This window comes from Schistocerca americana, chromosome 6 (genome assembly GCF_021461395.2).
Source record: "Schistocerca americana isolate TAMUIC-IGC-003095 chromosome 6, iqSchAmer2.1, whole genome shotgun sequence".
NCBI classification, from domain to species: domain Eukaryota; kingdom Metazoa; phylum Arthropoda; class Insecta; order Orthoptera; family Acrididae; genus Schistocerca; species Schistocerca americana.
The window spans coordinates 592,645,322-592,663,454 of NC_060124.1; the positions used below are offsets into that span (position 1 = coordinate 592,645,322).

Sequence of the window (18,133 nt, forward strand, 5' to 3'; positions counted from 1 at the left end):
ATGGTTCATTTCTTATGTACCTGTGGCATTTATTACGTAGTGTGCGAACCGCCATGTTTAGACTGCCTTCGAATTTAGAATTTTTTATATTTACTTGTCAGTGCGTTACATAAATCAAATTTTGCATTACCATGATGTGTTTCTGTAGTAAACTATAAATCACGTTTACTGTTTCACAAACCACTGTAATTAATAATTGTGGGGATACATCAGCACTGAATTTGAGATCCTCTAACTTCTGCTATGGGGCAGAAATCTATGTAGGCAACAGCCTCTCGTGACTACCCGTTTTCGTTAAGAATTTGATTTCAGTAGGTCTGAAACACGATTCATCCATTGCTACACAATTAAGAAAACCATCGGCTCCCAGTTGAGTAAGTAGCGGAACCTGGGGAATTTATTTCCTTGCATTAGTTGCTTTTTTGCCCACAGCTTTCATTTTTTTTTTTTTTTTTTTGCTTTGTTACGTCTAGAACAGCCAAGGAAAACCCTCCTTGTTTCTGTACAAAACCAAGGAGCAACTTTCAGAACAAACTCAATGAAGTTAAGGTTAGCAAATCACAACACACCGGCGCTGTAATCGCCGAGTGCAGTCTGTCGAGACGTGGCTGAACGCTGCCACGAAACAGGGCGGTCGGTTGGCCCAAATCCTGAAGCGTGTGTAGGGGTCTTTGAACTGTTACATGTTCTATTGGCCATCAAACGTATTCTAAGTCTAAGTCTACCCCAGCCTGTGGGTAAAATTACATTTTCTGAGGGATAAAAACTGAATCATTCAATTCTGTTTCGGTCACGAAACAATTATTTTCAAAAGACCATTAGTATCCTCAATTTTGTAAGACATTCTGATGATTTAAGCTACCAGTAATTAGGATGAGATTTTCACTCTGCAGCGGAGTGTGCGCTGATATGAAACTTCCTGGCAGATTAAAACTGTGTGCCCGACCGAGACTCGAACTCGGGACCTTTGCCTTTTGCGGGCAAGTGCTCTACCAACTGAGCTACCGAAGCAAGACGCACGCCCGGTACTCACAGCTTCACTTCTGCCAGTACCTCGTCTCCTACCTTCCAAACTTTACAGAAGCTCTCCTGCGAACTTTGCAGAACTAACACTCCTGAAAGAAAGGATATTGCGGAGACATGGCTTAGCCAAAGCCTGGGGGATGTTTCCAGAATGAGATTTTCACTCTGCAGCGGAGTGTGCGCTGATATGAAACTTCCTGGCAGATTAAAACTGTGTGCTCGACCGAGACTCGAACTCGGGACCTTTGCCTTTCGCGGGCAAGTGCTCTACCAACTGAGCTACCGAAGCACGACTCACGCCCGGTACTCAAAGCTTCACTTCTGCCAGTACCTCGTCTCCTACCTTCCAAATTTTACAGAAGCTCTCCTGCGAACCTTGCAGAACTAGCACTCCTGAAAGAAAGGATATTGTGGAGACATGGCTTAGCCACAGCCTGGGGGATATTTGCAGAATGAGATTTTCACTCTGCAGCGGAGTGTGCGCTGATATGAAACTTCGCGGCAGATTAAAACTGTGTGCCCGACCGAGACTCGAACTCGGGACCTTTGCCTTTCGCGGGCAAGTGCTCTACCAACTGAGCTACCGAAGCATGACTCACGCCCGGTACTCACAGCTTCACTTCTGCCAGTACCTCGTCTCCTATCTTCCAAACTTTACAGAAGCTCTCCTGCGAACCTTGCAGAACTAGCACTCCTGAAAGAAAGGATTTTGCGGAGACATGGCTTAGCCACACCCTGGGGGATGTTTCCAGAATGAGATTTTCACTCTGCAGCGGAGTGTGCGCTGATATGAAACTTCCTGGCAGATTAAAACTGTGTGCCCGACCGAGAATCGAACTCGGGACCTTTGCCTTTCGCGGGCAAGTGCTCTACCAACTTAGCTACCGAAGCACGACTCACGCCCGGTACTCACAGCTTCACTTCTGCCAGTACCTCGTCTCCTGCCTTCCAAACTTTACAGAAGCTCTCCTGCGAACCTTGCGGCCTAGGTCTTCTTGTCTTCATTACGTATGGGAGTTCAGAACCCTTCGTTTCTGCAGAGGGTACTGAATATGCCGCACTTTGGGTGGGTCACTCATAGTCCTGGATTCACTCCATTAGTGTTAATGGTGAAGCTGCTATCAGCAAGTCGTTTCGCCAGTCGCAGGGTTGGGAATCTGTAACCAGCTCGGTTTGTTGTCAACCCAGGAATATCTTCATGGTGGGAACTTGAAGACTATTCATCATTTTGGAATATTCTTTCAAAAGTGCTTCTTGTCTTCTTACCATAGGAGGGACTATATGGCTGAGTATTGGAAGCCGGTATAGGGGAGCAGTTATCTCCACCCAGAGATGATCCTTGTGGTTTTATTGAGCTGAGTGTTTGTCCTATTTACGTGCCGGCTGTCCAAGCACACCGGAGCACAACACTCAACTGCGGAAGTTCGAAGCCTTTCTACTGATGCTCTACAGTTAGCACTACAAAGTTTCTCGGTAAGTTTCTTGTTTCATCGCCGGCATTGATTTTTTAATGTAAAAATGTCTTGTTGCATCGTGATTCTGGTTCCCATTGAGCTGTTGGTCCCCTTGAGGTTGGTTGTGTGGGTAAGTTCAAGGGTCGGAGGAAGACAAGGGCGTACCACATTCTGTAGGAACACGCTCAGCAACGCATAGGGGTATTCAGATCAGCCTCCGGAACGGTGACAGCCTCAACTTGTTAATGTAGCCACCAATGACGTAGCTGACACGTACTGAGTGCCTTTAACACAGAGCCCAGGTCTCCAAGGCGAAGCTCGCTGCCTTGGTTTCTGACATAGTTGGCGAACGCTCTGAAGTTATTTGGTAGATCACGCACATATCATGCGGCTTTACTTACGTAAAGATGTATTCGTATACGGTATCTTCTCAGGACTGTCTGTTGCGTAGAAACCTGTCTCTCGTTACATTCGTAGACGCTCGATCGAAAGTTCGTACTAGTTTCCTATAACGTAGATAACTGAAATGTGGTCATTATCAAGGAAACTGCAATGTGAAGAAATCTGCTACTAAACGTAAATGATCTCTGCTTCAACCTTATACAACCTCTACTGAAAGAACAGGTTCTAAATTGCTACGTAGAAACAATGACGGACCGTACAGGGTGTTCGTAAATTCCCGTTACAAACTTCTATGACTTGTAGAGAGGAGTGAGTACGTAACACTTTGAGCAGGAACACATGTCTAGAAACGTCATCCAGCGTCGCTGCAGAGCCTCAAAGTTATACTGTGCACACATACATTTACAGGCGCCGGTGCATATGATTCCTTAATGATGTTACAAACTTTCTTGGATGAAAGCAGGAAGATAAATGTATCAATTTGAGGTAAGGGTCCCTGGTCCGGAGACGAAGGACTAAGGTTGCAAGAGAAAGTCGTTCTTATATCTCTGGTAGCGGAATACATGTACCGCTACTGTTGTTGCTGAAATTGTAGGGTAGGCAACTTTCGGAGGTAGAAGTATTCACCCAAAACAAGAAAAGACATTTAGCAAACGTGGGCTTTAAAATGTATACCTTAAGAGCTATGAACACTTGTTCAGTAGAGGAGATGTTTCACAGCAGCATAGATAAACAAGTGCTCGTAGCGCCTCAGGTATGTGTTTTAGAGCCCTAGTTTACGGAACGTTTTTTCTTGTTTTGGTCCCTACTAGCACATCCGGAAGTTGCTTGCCCAAAAATCTTAGCAACAACAGTACCAGTACATGTATTCCACTGTCAGAGGTATCAAAATGGTTTTCGCTTATAACATTCGATCGTTCGTTGCCGTACAAGGACTTTACTCCAAATTGATACATTTATCCTTCTCCATCGTCTTAGAATGTTGTAACATCATCACGGAATCATCCAGCATATACTTACATTTACAGACACCGGCGCATGTAACTTTGTCGGTCTGTAGCGTCGTTGGGTGACGTTTCCGAAAATGGGTTTCTAAACAAATTATTATTCACTCCACTCTAAAAGTCCTAGAAATCTATAACGGGAATTTGGGAATACCCTGCATGCTAAGCACTTAATGATGAACTTATAGGGCTAAAAATTTTTATTGCATCTTGAATAAAATTTTGAACTCAAGCTTGACTTTTCTTTCTTTGATATTGTTTTCCTTCATCAACTCGTTAGCGCTAGGAATGATACGCAACGTGTTTTTAGTGATATCATTACATCACAGTCTCGACAGGTTATTTTTCCACGTTTATGTATGCAGTTCATGTGGTGCACGCTCTATAGAACGTGATGCAGTTAAGGGATTGGAGAAAAAAAAGTATAAGCGCTATGTCTCATCTCTTTCTTTATGTTTTTAATTGTCTTTTTTTGTTCTGGATCTAATTTCATTCTTCCCAGCTTAAGCGAAATACTAAGGGATCTTCTGCAAAGCAAGGCAAAAGTAAATAATTTGAAAAAAATTCTAGTAGTTTACACAAATTTTAAAAAAAGTTAGCGAATGAAATAAGATATTTTTTGCCCTAAACTGTCTGTCAGTGGCAGTTTACTTACTTCTTTGTTCGTATCGATCATTTGGATTCTCAAAAATGTTCGAATGTGTGTGAAATCTTATGGGACTTAACTGCTAAGGTCATCAGTCCCTAAGCTTACACACTACTTAACCTAAATTGTCCTAAGGACAAACACACACACCCATGCCCGAGGGAGGACTCGAACCTCCGCCGGGACCAGTCACACAGTCCATGACTGCAGCGCCTTAGAGTTTGGATTTTCGAATGAGTTGTTCTTCACTTCATCCTTCTAAACAATACCTCTCGTTCCTCTTGTTTCTCCCTATTTTCGTCTTGTTTTTGAGCCCGGTACTAGTCCAGCTAGGATATCCCACTTTTTTCCTGTGCCACAATCTATCTTGTGTTTCTGTGCATCAATCTTTTCCAATATCGCAGTTGCTTCCCATTATTTTCCGACTTCTTTCACTCAGTTCTTCCCCGTTAAATCTGTTTCGTTCCACATCTTTTGAGTCAAATTCTTACCGTTCACAATCATGATGTGCTTGAAAATCTCAATCTTCTCTTCTGTAACATGCTTAAATCCATATATCCATATATCCATATATCCAAAATTCACCCTGTTTTTCCGTTCGCCAAATGTCTCTTCAAATTTTCAGACCCTTATTCGCCAGATGTATGCAGACTCCCTTGCCCAACATGGTTGCTTCAGATCCGTACATCTCGGCATTTCTGATTATTTTTGACATATTTCTGTAATTTGGCTGTAATTCATTACAGACATTATAATGTCTGCAAGTTGTCTTTTCAGCATATCGTGGTTTTTGCAGTATGTAAGGCCTGTCTAATATGATCTTGTTCATCTGTTGGTTAATTGTTATTTGGCAGTACATACTAACTGATAAGGGAATAAAAAACTCTTACAATTCCCTGTCTTTTTCTTCTTTAAAACGTCAGATGGCATTTCAGGTCCACGACTCTATCCTGTAGTTACGTTACTTCTATCATGTTGGATTTTGATGTGTAGATTGAAACCATTTATGATATAAAAGAAAAATTAAAACTGTTATCTGTGTCAGTCACCTTTATTTTGTTTATCTTCTAACAGATAATTGGTCTACATTAGCATTTCTTTTCATGGACGTAGCTGGATGTCTGTCTTAGGCTTCATTTCGTTAAAAATGAGTTATTATGTCCCACTTGTTATCATAATATGTCACTGAAGGCACACATTATAAACGACGACAAAACTTCTTATAAGATGATAAATCAAAAGGCATATTATATGTTGTTATGTATACGCGTTTGTGCAACTGATTATTGCTAGACCACGCATTTTTTAGGTCGTGAAAGTACATTTTTGGCACCTAAAATATGCTCTTTTAGATCTTCATTTTGGCTATATAAAACCTGAAATAGGCCCTAAAAAGTATTATGTAGTAGAACTAACTACAATGTAAAGTAAACATTCTTGACATATGAGCATATTGTTACTCATAAAAAAAAGGAAAATATAAATATGCACAACAACTCTACACAGCAGATGCTATACCACTTTCATGCTCAAACTGATCTCAAACCTCCTCAGTTTTCCTAAGGTAAAAATATAGTATAAAACCCATACAGCCATACGTTGAAATAGTGTAATATGTAATGTAATTAATTGCTGATAAACCAGTGGTTTCATACGTTCAGACCATAGCTGGCCTCGCGCTAAATAACTAAAACCTTATCTACGTTTTCCAGAGTAAAGCTAAGGTGCTTGTCAGTCAGTATTGATCTATAAGCCGGAAAAAAAGTTCTTCCTCAACAGATGTGACAGGGGTGAGTTTTACTTTCGTCTCATGTTAGACATGAATACTGCAATCAAGGGACGAGGATTTTCCGTTACTTATGTATGCTGTTGTATAGTAATTCAGCCGTTTTCGCTCATGCTTTTCCTCCCACTTCACTCGGCGCTTCATTAACTTTCTTTTTCACTTCCTTCAGTAAGGATATGCTCTCGTTGGTCGGTCTCCCGAGCCTTCTAATTCGGAAATGGTCCTCGCTACAAATGTGTAGTGGGCTCTAATATATGCCATGTCCCGCTGGATTGAAGAATTTTGGAGCACGTGCTTTGCAAAAGTTACAGAGGCGACATCGTACATTAGATTTCCAGTTACCTTCTGCGGTCCTGGCAGGTGCTTATTGTAGCCCACTGCCGCTAACCACCTGCTCCAGCGATTAACATGTTTATGTGGCTGGGAAAGAAAATTCTTTACTATAGAGATAATTAATTTACGTTAGGGAATTCTAGCCATACTTGCTCTGCTATACGGTTGGTGCCATGTACATGCAGTATGAAAGGGTAGAAAATTTGAAGCAACTGAAACGCTACAATCATATATGCAGCGGCATCTGGAAGACAGAAGCACCTCGTTTCTATCCAGGCCTTTTGGATTCAGCACATTCAAAGTGTGCAATTGTTTGCTAGTTACTCTTTGGGAGCTGTTTTGAACAAATCAGCTAAGTCCTAGAAGTGGCATCTGGGTCCGACGTGCCAACAATCAGATTTACAGTGTACCGGACAAGACTGTCAGTATTTTGATCAACATAAATCCATGTGCAAGATTCCGTAATATTCTCTCGGGTTCTACGCAGTGCGTCAGTGGAAACTGAATCCACGTAATTTTTACGCAACTTTGCCTTTGCCGGAACCGACTGATTGCAGTACTTTTCAAGAAAACCTTTGAAATTAGGATTTTTTAGATTTCGAAAAGGGATGTTTGATGCCACAATAGCATGACACAAGTCACCGCTGAAATGGTTCTTTCTGATGGATTCTTCAGATTTCTTTGTTAAAAGCGATTGCTTTGATTTTGATTTTCGTTCAACATTTACCTTATGTAATGCTCCACCTCTATGATGACACCAAGGGGATTTTTCACAACGCACGTTACCAAGGGGTGAGGGGGTGAGAGCGTACTTTGTGCCCTCCCGAAAAAAATCAAAAGAAACAAAAATTCGTTAATTGTTGTTGATTTATATAAACAACACACTTTTTAAAGAGTTGTTGATTTGTAAGAATGATCTAGAGACTCAAATCACGTTTTATCACGTTCTTTGCAATATCAACACACTTTCAATAATGTATACCACTGACTTCATGACCGCCAAAAAAAAAATTGGAAAAATGCAAACTTCGTTCATTGTTATTGACTTTTATTTTCAACATACTTTTTAAGAAATACTGGTGTGTAAATACGGCCCTGAACCACGAACCACTGAATAACACACTTAGCGGGGAAAGTGAAAACTGTTACAGAGACTTAAATTTGTGGGTAGTGTTTAACTGGAAATTTTTAAAGGTACATGAAGTCTGGCAGAAGAATTCATTAGAACCAACAAACATTTTTCAGAATTTTAAAATAAAAAATTAACTGACTAAATTACAGCTTTTTCGAAAGGCGGGCATGAAGTACTGCCTCCCCCCCTTGGTATTGCGAGGGGTAAGTGGGACTTTTTGTGACTCAGAGCCTACTACAAGAAAGAAACAGGAGAGTGTATACAGGTGCATATAAAAAGTATTTGGTGTTGTTAGAGTACACTGGTACTTATTTTTAGAAAAATAATAAAGGTCAAACAGGAAACATAGAATAAAGTTTGACAATTTTAGTTTTCCATCCATCCTGCCACTGAACAGAGTTTCGTTACAACTCAAAACTTTGAGCAAATTAATACCCGGTGCATGATTTTAAGAACATGAATGCTTTTACCTATAGGTTTGCCATTTTCACACTGCTTACTTTCCCTTTGTACAAAGACTGAGCTCAGTAACCAACGTGTTCTTGTGTCTCTTAGCATGATATTAAGCAATATTTACATAATAATATGCTTCAGGAATGCTCTGGTGGTGAAAGATGTAACGACTTTGAGTAGAGGGAAAACATGTGTTCTGAGACAATTTTTTAGTGCAGGTTGCAAACATTCAGGGAAAAATTTGATTGATTTATGACCCCTCCCCTTGCCCTTAACAAATTGCTCTGTTAATTTATGTATGACCACCTGGGGATAATACGTCCTTCTGATAAAGCCCCCTCAACCCTCCCCCCTCCCCTACCCCTGCCGCTCTGGGAAACACTTCGTTGATACAAGTACACTTTTGATATCAAATTAATTGACTAATTAATTAAATTGATATATTAATTACTCCCTTCCCCTACTGAGAAATCTCCAGCCCTCCCCTCTGACCCATCATCCCCCTATCCTCCGCCACCTCTCTGAAAACCTTCAACCTTCCCCCCTCCCCCTCGCCAATATAGGCACAGTTTCAGGCCCCCTCCCTCTCCATTAGTTTGAGTGACTAATTAATTAAATCAATAAATTAATTAACCTCTCCCCCTCTGGCAAATTCCCTCGGCCCCTCCCTTTCCACACCTGGCTATTGACGACTACATGCTGGGGAGGAAGGATCTCATAGCAAGAAATTCAATTACAAAGCAGAGGATATGCTGTTTATTTATAAAATTCAATTTGGAGGAGTTGTATTTCTGTTGCTCATTATTCTCTGCCATATTGGAAGATGCATGTCTTGTAAAATAAATAAAAAAGACGTAATTGAATAGATCGCTTTTTTTTCAATCACACAAAGGATATCATCAACATAACTCACCATAAGTAATTACACTGTTAAATGTCTTTCGCACTGACTGCAAAGCATTGTGCGCCTATATGCCAACCGATTCGCTGGACTGCACCATGCACTGATGTCCGAGAGATGGCACTATGCTCTCTCAGGCCCGTTCACCATGTGATCCTGGACACGAATTTTGAGCCTCGTTATAAAACTCTGACTGATGGCTTGGCTGTTCGCTTACGTGAAATTCCGAAAGAATGAGCCTGAATAGTGCGCCTTGGCGGCAGTTGATTCATTTTTATTCTATTACTCTAATGGCCCGCCCAATGGTGTAGATATTTCCTGACATCTTCGATGCAGTGTGTGTGTGTGTGTGTGTGTGTGTGTGTGTGTGTGTGTGTGTGTGTGTGTGTATGCTTACATCCCACCCTTAAATAGTGCAAGTTGCTGTCCTCTCCGGAGTTGACCTAAATTGGGCGTCTGTTTGGTTTAACCTTCCGTCTGTTAGCCACCTCTTTGAGTTGTTCTGGATGTCTGTAACGTCTCTCTTGCGATGTCGTTCAATGTGGCCACGTGGCGTTGCCGGCCTTGATTTCTGTATACTGCATTTTGCGCCCCTGTTAGCTCAGTGCTTCCATATTGACTCTGGTTTCAAAAAGGCTCTGTTCTATTTTGTACTGGACTTGTATTCCCTTCCCTTATGTATTTATTAAAACTCTTTCTGGACAAGTGGTATGGAACCGACCGTTAACACATGTCTTAGTGAGTGGTAGTTTGGCAGCGTGAGGGCCTCGCCTTGCGGAAGACGACGCGGGCCTGATGGGGTGGAAGGACGCTCGGAGCTGCGACAAGCGACGGACGACAGTTCTGCAAACGGCTCACTGAATCAACAGTTACGTAAAGCAGTTTATACGCATTTCCAAAGCGGCACATTTTGGGGGTGTGTCTCAAATAGTTGTCTTTTCTCCTAGAATGGTTGATGGCTTAAGAATTTTACGGAAAGTAATTGTAAGATTTTATTATGGTAACGCACAGAGACTTTAACATTTTCAAAGCAAAATACAGGAATTTGGGGAAGGTGGGTTGAAAGCTCATTTTGGGGGTGTGTCTTAATTTTTTTTAATGGTTAACACTTCTCTTAAGAATTGGACCATTGCAAATCTTCCTAAAGCACTCGAGTAGGTCTGTAGTTTGCGCTATGTGTATCTTTTATTTATTGATGACGTAATGAAGTAGGTCAGCAAATCGAGTTTTGTATCTTCTTCAAGTATGTGTAAATTCCTAAGAGACCAAACTGCTGAGCCCATCGGCCCCTAGACATACACACTACTTAGACTAACTTAGGCTAAGGACAACACACACACACGCACACACAGCCATGCCCGAGAGAGGACTCGAATCTCCGGCCGGCCGCGCAATCCGTGACATGGCGCGTCAAACTGAGCGGCCACTCAGGGGCATGCTTTTGTTTCTTGTTGTGAAAGTACTTTCTTTCAATGCTGCTCGTTGCGTCAATTTATATATGACTCCTGTGTGCATGTCGTATTCTTACAAGGACTTCAGTTCACTATTTGTCCTCTCTCTCCTTTTTTGCTCTGCGTTTAACATGGCTCCTGGATGTTCGACGGCACTGCCTATTTTTGTTATGAAGGAGCTTGCCATTGAAGGGGTCGAAGTCCTTGGTAATGATAGAGAAATAGAGTATACCTTTTTTCTGCGCCAGACCTTGATTCTATTTGTGCACCGTCCAGTTCCGGACGGCTTTGGAACGTTCCCGATTTTATGAAAAAGGATTGCGTTTTGTGTTGTGGAAAACTCCGCGGCATATTTCGCTACGAGCTGATTTTAACTATGTTGCGTCTTCTGGATCAGTTTCCCTGTCCTCAATTCTGTCGGAAATTGCAAGATTTAGTACATTCCTTGAAACTGCAAAACTATTAGATCTGTGAATATTTTACTCGTCAAATTTACTTATTTTACTGCTATTTCTAACTGTAGCCTTGACTGATTTTATTCATCTGATTGACTGCGTGATTAGTCGATGTTATCCCCACCAGTATGTTGTCGGTGCATAGGGACAGTGCAGCTAAATAAGGGACGATCACATAAAATATGGGACTTCTGGTCACCCTACCCCGGTCAGTCCGACGAAGAATCAGCAACGCTGGTGCCCTGTCCCTGGACTATAGTGAAGACTTCTGGATCCACCCATGTGCAACAGTGGCAGGTTGTGGTGTTACACTCAAAGACTGGTAATTACGCCGAGGTAGCCGTCTCAACCAATAACGGCTGCCGTTGCTCAGTAGCGTGTGCCAGGCGTCGCTTTACTGTAAACAGCAATCAATTGCGAAGGTCATGTACGTCATCGATCCGTCTGACCGCCTGCCTTACGAGCTACAATGCTGGGGTACGTATGGAGCGAAGTGGTGGCTCATGTTTACCTGACGACACACCGCATAGGTCTTGCTGTTACGGAGGTATCAGCGGATCTCGCTGTGCCGTGCTAGGTTAAAGAGATTTTTCTAGTGTGCGACGTGATCCTGTCCTGCGGCTTTGCCGCACTAAATTTCTCTGAGGTCCGCTGTCTGACCATCCAGAAGCGCTGGTGTTGTGTTTTCCCCCGACCCGCTCTCGGTGCAGAAATGTTATTCTTCGCTCCTGCCTCCTGTCGACTCCACCGTAATGCTAGCGAGATGGCTTCGCTCTGGGACTTTAAAAATCCTAACCGTTTACTGCCTTGTTGCTGTACAACAGCAGGTGAGGTTGACCAGCTATCTGGCCAGTGCTGTCCGAGTTAAATGCGCCGGTACAGCTGTTTGAATGTACGATTCCTACCGATGTGCGCGTAACGCACAGAATAAACTTTTTACTATTATGGTACTTGACTGTACTCGAGACTTGTTGGCTCCTGCTCCATGTGAAATAAAATCCAGTGAGATTCCAGTAAACGCGGAAGAATACATGGTGTAATCTTTACATCAGTTTCATTCTTGTGAATAACACAGTATACCATCTCCGACTGTGGCTCTTGCGGAAGAATGGATTGTCATTTCTTCCGAAATTCAGATACCAGAATGAAAGTGTCCCCAGCGGAGTTCAGTTCGTTATAAAGAGGGATACACACTATCCCAAATTAAAATCCAATAATAATTCTGGAGATATTCCTCATCAGAAAATATCGCAGGCGGTAGCTGGCATGGCGGCCTTGTACACGGGCGTGCGGGACTGCAGCGGCAACTAAAGCTGTAATATGTCACGTTAAGCATTAAAGAGTAGTTCTAAGACTGTAGTTTGGCCCTGAGAGGTCTTTTTTATTCGTGAAAGTGAATGTAATCTTGCGTGCCGCGTGGCGAGTTTCGTAGGCGGAGCGTCAGGCCACGGTGGTGTCAGCGTGGAGTGCAGGGGGCTGTGGTGACGTCAGAAGCGGACGGTGCTCACAGCGTGGAGTGCAGTGGGCTGTGGTGACGTCGGACACAGACAGCACTGAAAGCGTGGAGTGCAGCAGGCTGTGGTGACGTCGGACATGGACGGTGCTGACAGCGTGGAGTGCTGCGGGCTGTGGTGACGTCGGACGCGGACGGTGAACACAGCGTGCAGAGCAGCGGGCTGTGGTGACGTCGGACACGCACGACGCTGACAGCGTGGAGTGCAATGGGCTGTGGTGACATCGGACACAGACGGCACTGAAAGCGTGGAGTGCAGCAGGCTGTGATGACGTCGGACACGGACGGTGCTGCCAGCGTGGAGTGCAGCGGGCTGTGGTGACGTCGGACGCGGACGGTGCCGGCAGTGTGGAGTCCAGCGGGCTGTGGTGACGTCTAACGCAGACGGTGCTGACAGCGTGGGGTGCAGCGGGCTGTGGTGACGTCGGACACGGACGCTGCTGACAGCGTGGAGTCCAGGAGGCTGTGGTGACGTCGGACACGGATGGTGCTGACAGCGTGGAGTGCAGCGGGGTGTGGTGACATCGGACGCGGACGGTGCACACAGCGTGGAGACCAGCGGGCTGTGTTGACGACGGACACGGACGGCGCTGACAGCGTGCAGTGCAGTGGCCTATGGTGACGTCGGACGCGGACGGTGCTGACAGTATAAAGTCCAGTGGGCTGTGGTGACGTCGGACACGAACGGTGCTGACAGCGTCGAGTCCAGCAGGCTGTCGTGACGTCGGACGCGGACGGTGCTGACAGCGTGGAGTCCAGCAGGCCGTGGTAATGTCAGACCCGGACGGTGCTGACTGCGTGGAGTGCAGCGGGCTGTGGTGATGTTGGACACGGATGGTGCTCACAGCATGGAGTCCAGCGGGCTGTGGTGATGTTGGACGCGGACGGTGCTCACAGCTTGGAGTGCAGCGGCATGTGCTGACGTCGGACGCGGACGGTGCTGACAGTGTGGAGTCCAGTGGGCTGTGGTGTGTCGGACGCAGACGGTGCTGACAGCGTGGTGTGCAGCGGGCTGCGGTGACGTCGGACGCGGATGGTGCTGACAGCGTTGTGTGCAGCGGGCTGCGGTGACGTCGGACGCGGATGGTGCTGACAGCGTTGTGTGCAGCGGGCTGTGGTGTCGTCGGACGCGGACGGTGCTCACAGCATGGAGTGCAGCGTGCTGTTGTGACGTCGGACGCGGACAGTGCTGACAGCGTGGAGTCCAACAGGCTGTGGTGAAGACGGACGCGGGCGGTGCTCACAGCGTGTAGTGCAGCGGGCTGTGGTGACGTTGGACGCGGACAGTGCACACAGCATGGAGTGCAGCGGGCTGTGGTGACGTCGGTCACGGACGGCGCTGACAGCGCGAAGTGCAGCGGGCTGAGGTGACGTCGGACGCGGACGGTGCTGACAGTGTGGAGTCCAGTGGGCTGTGGGGACGTCGGACGCGGACGGTGCTGACAGCGTGGAGTGCAGCGGGCTGTGGTGACGTCGGACACAGACGCAATGACAGGGTGGAGTACAGCAAGCTGTGGAGACGTCGGACACGGTCGGTGCTGACAGCGTGGAGTCCAGTGGGCAGTGGTGACGTCGGACACGGACGGAGCTGACAGAGTGGAGTCCAGCGGGCTGTGGTGACGTCGGACGTTGACGGTGCACACAGCGTGGAGAGAAGCGCGCTGTGGTGACGTCGGTCACCGATGGCGATCACAGCGTGGAATGCAAGGGGCTGTGGTGACGTCGGACGAGGGCGGTGCTGACAGTGTGGAGTCCTGTGGGATGTGAAGACGTTGTACGCGGACGGTGCTGACAGCCTGGAGTGCAGCGGGCTACGGTGACGTCGGACACAGGCGGCACTGACAGGGTGGAGTCCAGCAAGCTGCGGTGACGTCGGACACTTACGGTGCTGACAGCATGGAGTCCAGCGGGCTGTGGTGACGTCGGACGCGGACGATGCTGACAGCGTTGTGTGCAGCGGGTTGTGGTGTCGTCGGACGCGGACGGTGCACACAGCGTTGAGTGCAGCAGGCTGTGGTGACGTCAAAGAGGTACGGCGCTGACAGCGTGGAGTGCAGCGGGGTGTGATGACGTCGGACGCGGACGTTGCTGACAGTGTCGAGTCCAGCAGGCTGTGGTGCTGTCAGACGCGGACGATGCTCACAGCGAGGATTGCAGCAGACGGAGGTGACGCCGGACACAGCCGGCACTGGCAGCGTGGAGTGTAGCAGGCTGTGGTGACGTCGGACACGGATGGTGCTGACAGCGTGGAGTGCAGCGGGCTGTGGTGGCGTCGGACATGGACGGTGCTGACAGCGTGTAGTGCGGCGGGCTGTGGTGACGTCGGACGCGGGCGGTGCTCACAGCGTGGAGTGCAGCAGGCTGTGGTGAAGTTGGACGCGGACGGTGATGGCAGCATGGAGTGCAGCTGGCTGTGGTGACATCGGACGCGGACGGTGCTGACAGTGTGGAGTCCTGTGGGCTGTGAAGACATCGGACGCGGACGGTGCTGACAGCGTGGAATCCAGCGGGCTGTGGTGACGTCGGACGCGGACGGTGCTGACAGCGTGGAGTGCAGCGGGCTGTGGTGAAGTCAGACCCGGGCGGTGCTGACAGCGTAGAGTCCAGCGGGCTGTGGTGACGTCGGACGCAGACGGTGCTGACAGCGTGTAGTGCAGTGGGCTGTGGTGATGTGAGACCTGTACGGTGCTGACAGCGTGGAGTGCAGCGGGCTGTGGTGACATCGGACACAGATGGTGCTCACAGCATGGAGTCCAACGGGCTGTTGTGACGTTGGACGCGGACGGTGCTCACAGCGTGGAGTGCAGCGGGCTGTGGTGACGTCAAACGAGGACGGTGCTGACAGACTGGAGTCCAGCGGGCTGTGGTGACGTCGGATACGGACGGCGCTGACATCGTGGAGTGCAGCGGTCTGTGGTGACGTCGGACGTGGACGGTGCTGACAGCGTGGAGTCCAGAGGGCTGTGTTGACGTCGGAAGCGGACGTTGGTGACAGATTGGAGTCCAGCGGGCTGTGGTGACGTCGGAAGCGGACGGAGCTGACAGCGTGGGGTGCAGCGGGCTGTGGTGACGTTGGACACTGATGGTGCTCACAGCGTGGAGTGCTGCTGGCCGTGGTGACGTCGGACGCGGACGGTCCTGACAGCGTGGAGTGCAGCGGTCTGTATTGACGTCGGACGTGGACGGTGCTGACAGCGTGGAGTGCAACGGGCTGTGGTGAAATCGGACACGGACTGTGCTGACAGCGTGGAATCGAGCCGGCTGTGGTGACGTCAGACACAGACGGTGCTGACAGCGTGGAGTGCACCAGGCTGTGGCGACGTCGGACGCGGGCGGTGCTCACAGCGTGGAGCGCAGTGGGCTGTGGTGATGTCGGTCGCGGACGGTCCTGACAGCGTGGAGTGCAGCGGTCTGTGTTGACGTCGGACGTGGACGGTGCTGACAGCGTGGAGTGCAACGGGCTGTGGTGAAATCGGACACGGACTGTGCTGACAGCGTGGATTGCAGCGGGCTGTGGTGACGTCGGACGCGGACGGTGCTAACAGCGTGGAGTGCAACGGGCTGTGGTGACGTCGGACACAGACGCAATGACAAGGTGGAGTACAGCAAGCTGTGGAGACGTCGGACACGGTCGGTGCTGACAGCGTGGAGTCCAGCGGGCAGTGGTGACGTCGGGCGCGGACGGTGCTCACAGCGTGGCGTGCAGCGTGCTGTTGTGACGTCGGACGCGGACAGTGCTGACAGCGTGGAGTCCAACAGTCTGTGGTGACGACGGACACGGACGACGCTGACACTGTGGAGTGCAGCAGGCTGTGGTGACGTCGGACACGGACGGAGCTGACAGAGTGGAGTCCAGCGGGCTGTGGTGACGTCGGACTTTGACGGTGCACACAGCGTGGAGAGAAGCGCGCTGTGGTGACGTCGATCACTGATGGCGCTCACAGCATGGAGTGCAGCGGGCTGTGGTGACGTCAGACACAGACGGTGCTGACAGCGTGGAGTGCACCAGGCTGTGGCGACGTCGGACGCGGGCGGTGCTCACAGCGTGGAGCGCAGTGGGCTGTGGTGATGTCGGACGCGGACGGTCCTGACAGCGTGGAGTGCAGCGGTCTGTGTTGACGTCGGACGTGGACGGTGCTGACAGCGTTGTGTGCAGCGGGTTGTGGTGTCGTCGGACGCGGACGGTGCACGCAGTGTTGAGTGCAGCAGGCTGTGGTGACGTCAAAGTGGTACGGCGCTGACAGCGTGGAGTGCAGCGGGGTGTGGTGACGTCGGACGCGGACGGTGCTGACAGTGTCGAGTCCAGCAGGCTGTGGTGCTGCCGGACGCGGACAATGCTAACAGCGTGGAGTGCAGCGGGCTGTGGTGACGTCGGACGTGGACGCTGCACACAGTGTGGAGTGCAGTGGGCTGTGGTGACGTCGGTCACGGACGGTGCTCACAGCGTGGAGTGCTTCTTGCTGTGGTGACGTCGGACGCGGACGGTGCTGACAGCGTGGAGTGCAGCGGTCTGTGTTGACGTCGGACATGGACGATGCTCACAGTGTGGACTGCAGCAGGTAGTGGTGACGTCAGACGCGGACGGTGCAGACGGCGTGGAGTGCAGCGGGCTGTGGTGACGTCAGACGCGGACGATGCTCACAGCGAGGATTGCAGCAGGCGGGGCTGACGCCGGACACAGCCGGCACTGACAGCATGGAGTGTAGCAGGCTGTGATGACGTCGGACATGGACGGTGCTGACAGCGTGGAGTCCAGCGGGATTTGGTGACGTCGGACGCGCACGGTGCTGACAGCTTGGAGTGCAGCGGGCTGTGGTGGCGTCGGACACGGACGGTGCTCACAGCGTGGAGTGCTTCTTGCTGTGGTGACGTCGGATGTGGACGGTGCTGACAGCGTGGAGTGAAACGGGCTGTGGTGACATCGGACTCGGATGGTGCTCACAGAATGGAGTCCAACGGGCTGTTGTGACGTTGGACACGTACGGTGCTCACAGCGTGTAGTGCGGCGGGCTGTGGTGACGTCGGACGTGGACGGTGCTGACAGCGTGGAGTGCAACGGGCTGTGGTGACGTCGGACACGGACTGTGCTGACAGCGTGGATTGCAGCGGGCTGTGGTGACGTCGGACATGGACGGTGCTGACAGCGTGGAGTCCAGGCGGCTGTGGTGACGTCGGAAGCGGACGGTGATGACAGAGTGGAGTGCAGCGGGCTGTGGGAACCTCGGACACGGACGGTGCTCACAGCGTGGAGTGCTGCAGGCTGTGGTGATGTCGGACGGAGTCGGTGCTGACAGCATGGAGTGCAGCGGGGTGTGGTGACGTCGGACATGAACGATGCTCACAGCGTGGACTGCTGCATTCAGTGGTGACGTCGGACACGGACGGTGCTGACAGCGTGGAATCGAGCCGGCTGTGGTGACGTCAGACACGGACGGTGCTGACAGCGTGGAGTGCACCAGGCTGTGGCGACGTTGTACGCGGGCAATGCTCACAGCGTGGAGTGCAGTGGGCTGTTGTGACGTCAGACGTGGACGGTGCTGACAGCGTGAAGTGCAGCGTGCTGTGGTGACGTCGGACATG

General features: G+C 49.3%; 1 protein-coding gene and 1 non-coding gene across 2 annotated transcripts; both read right to left on the bottom strand.

Moving 5' to 3' along the window:
* Nucleotides 1-937: 937 nt before the first annotated feature.
* Nucleotides 938-1,012, bottom strand: Trnal-caa. The gene has a single exon. It is a non-coding gene; the product is annotated as a tRNA-Leu (tRNA).
* Nucleotides 1,013-17,174: 16,162 nt separating this feature from the next.
* Nucleotides 17,175-17,882, bottom strand: LOC124620316 (mucin-1-like). Its single transcript, XM_047146989.1, has one exon. The coding sequence runs from the start codon at nt 17,880-17,882 to the stop codon at nt 17,175-17,177; it is 708 nt and encodes a 235-aa protein (XP_047002945.1).
* Between the last annotated feature and the right edge of the window lie 251 nt (nt 17,883-18,133).

Excerpts from the sequence above, each read along its gene's own strand:
- LOC124620316 (XM_047146989.1), bottom strand. The coding sequence starts at position 17,882 with ATGTCCGACGTCACCACACCCCGCTGCACTCCATGCTGTCAGCACCGA.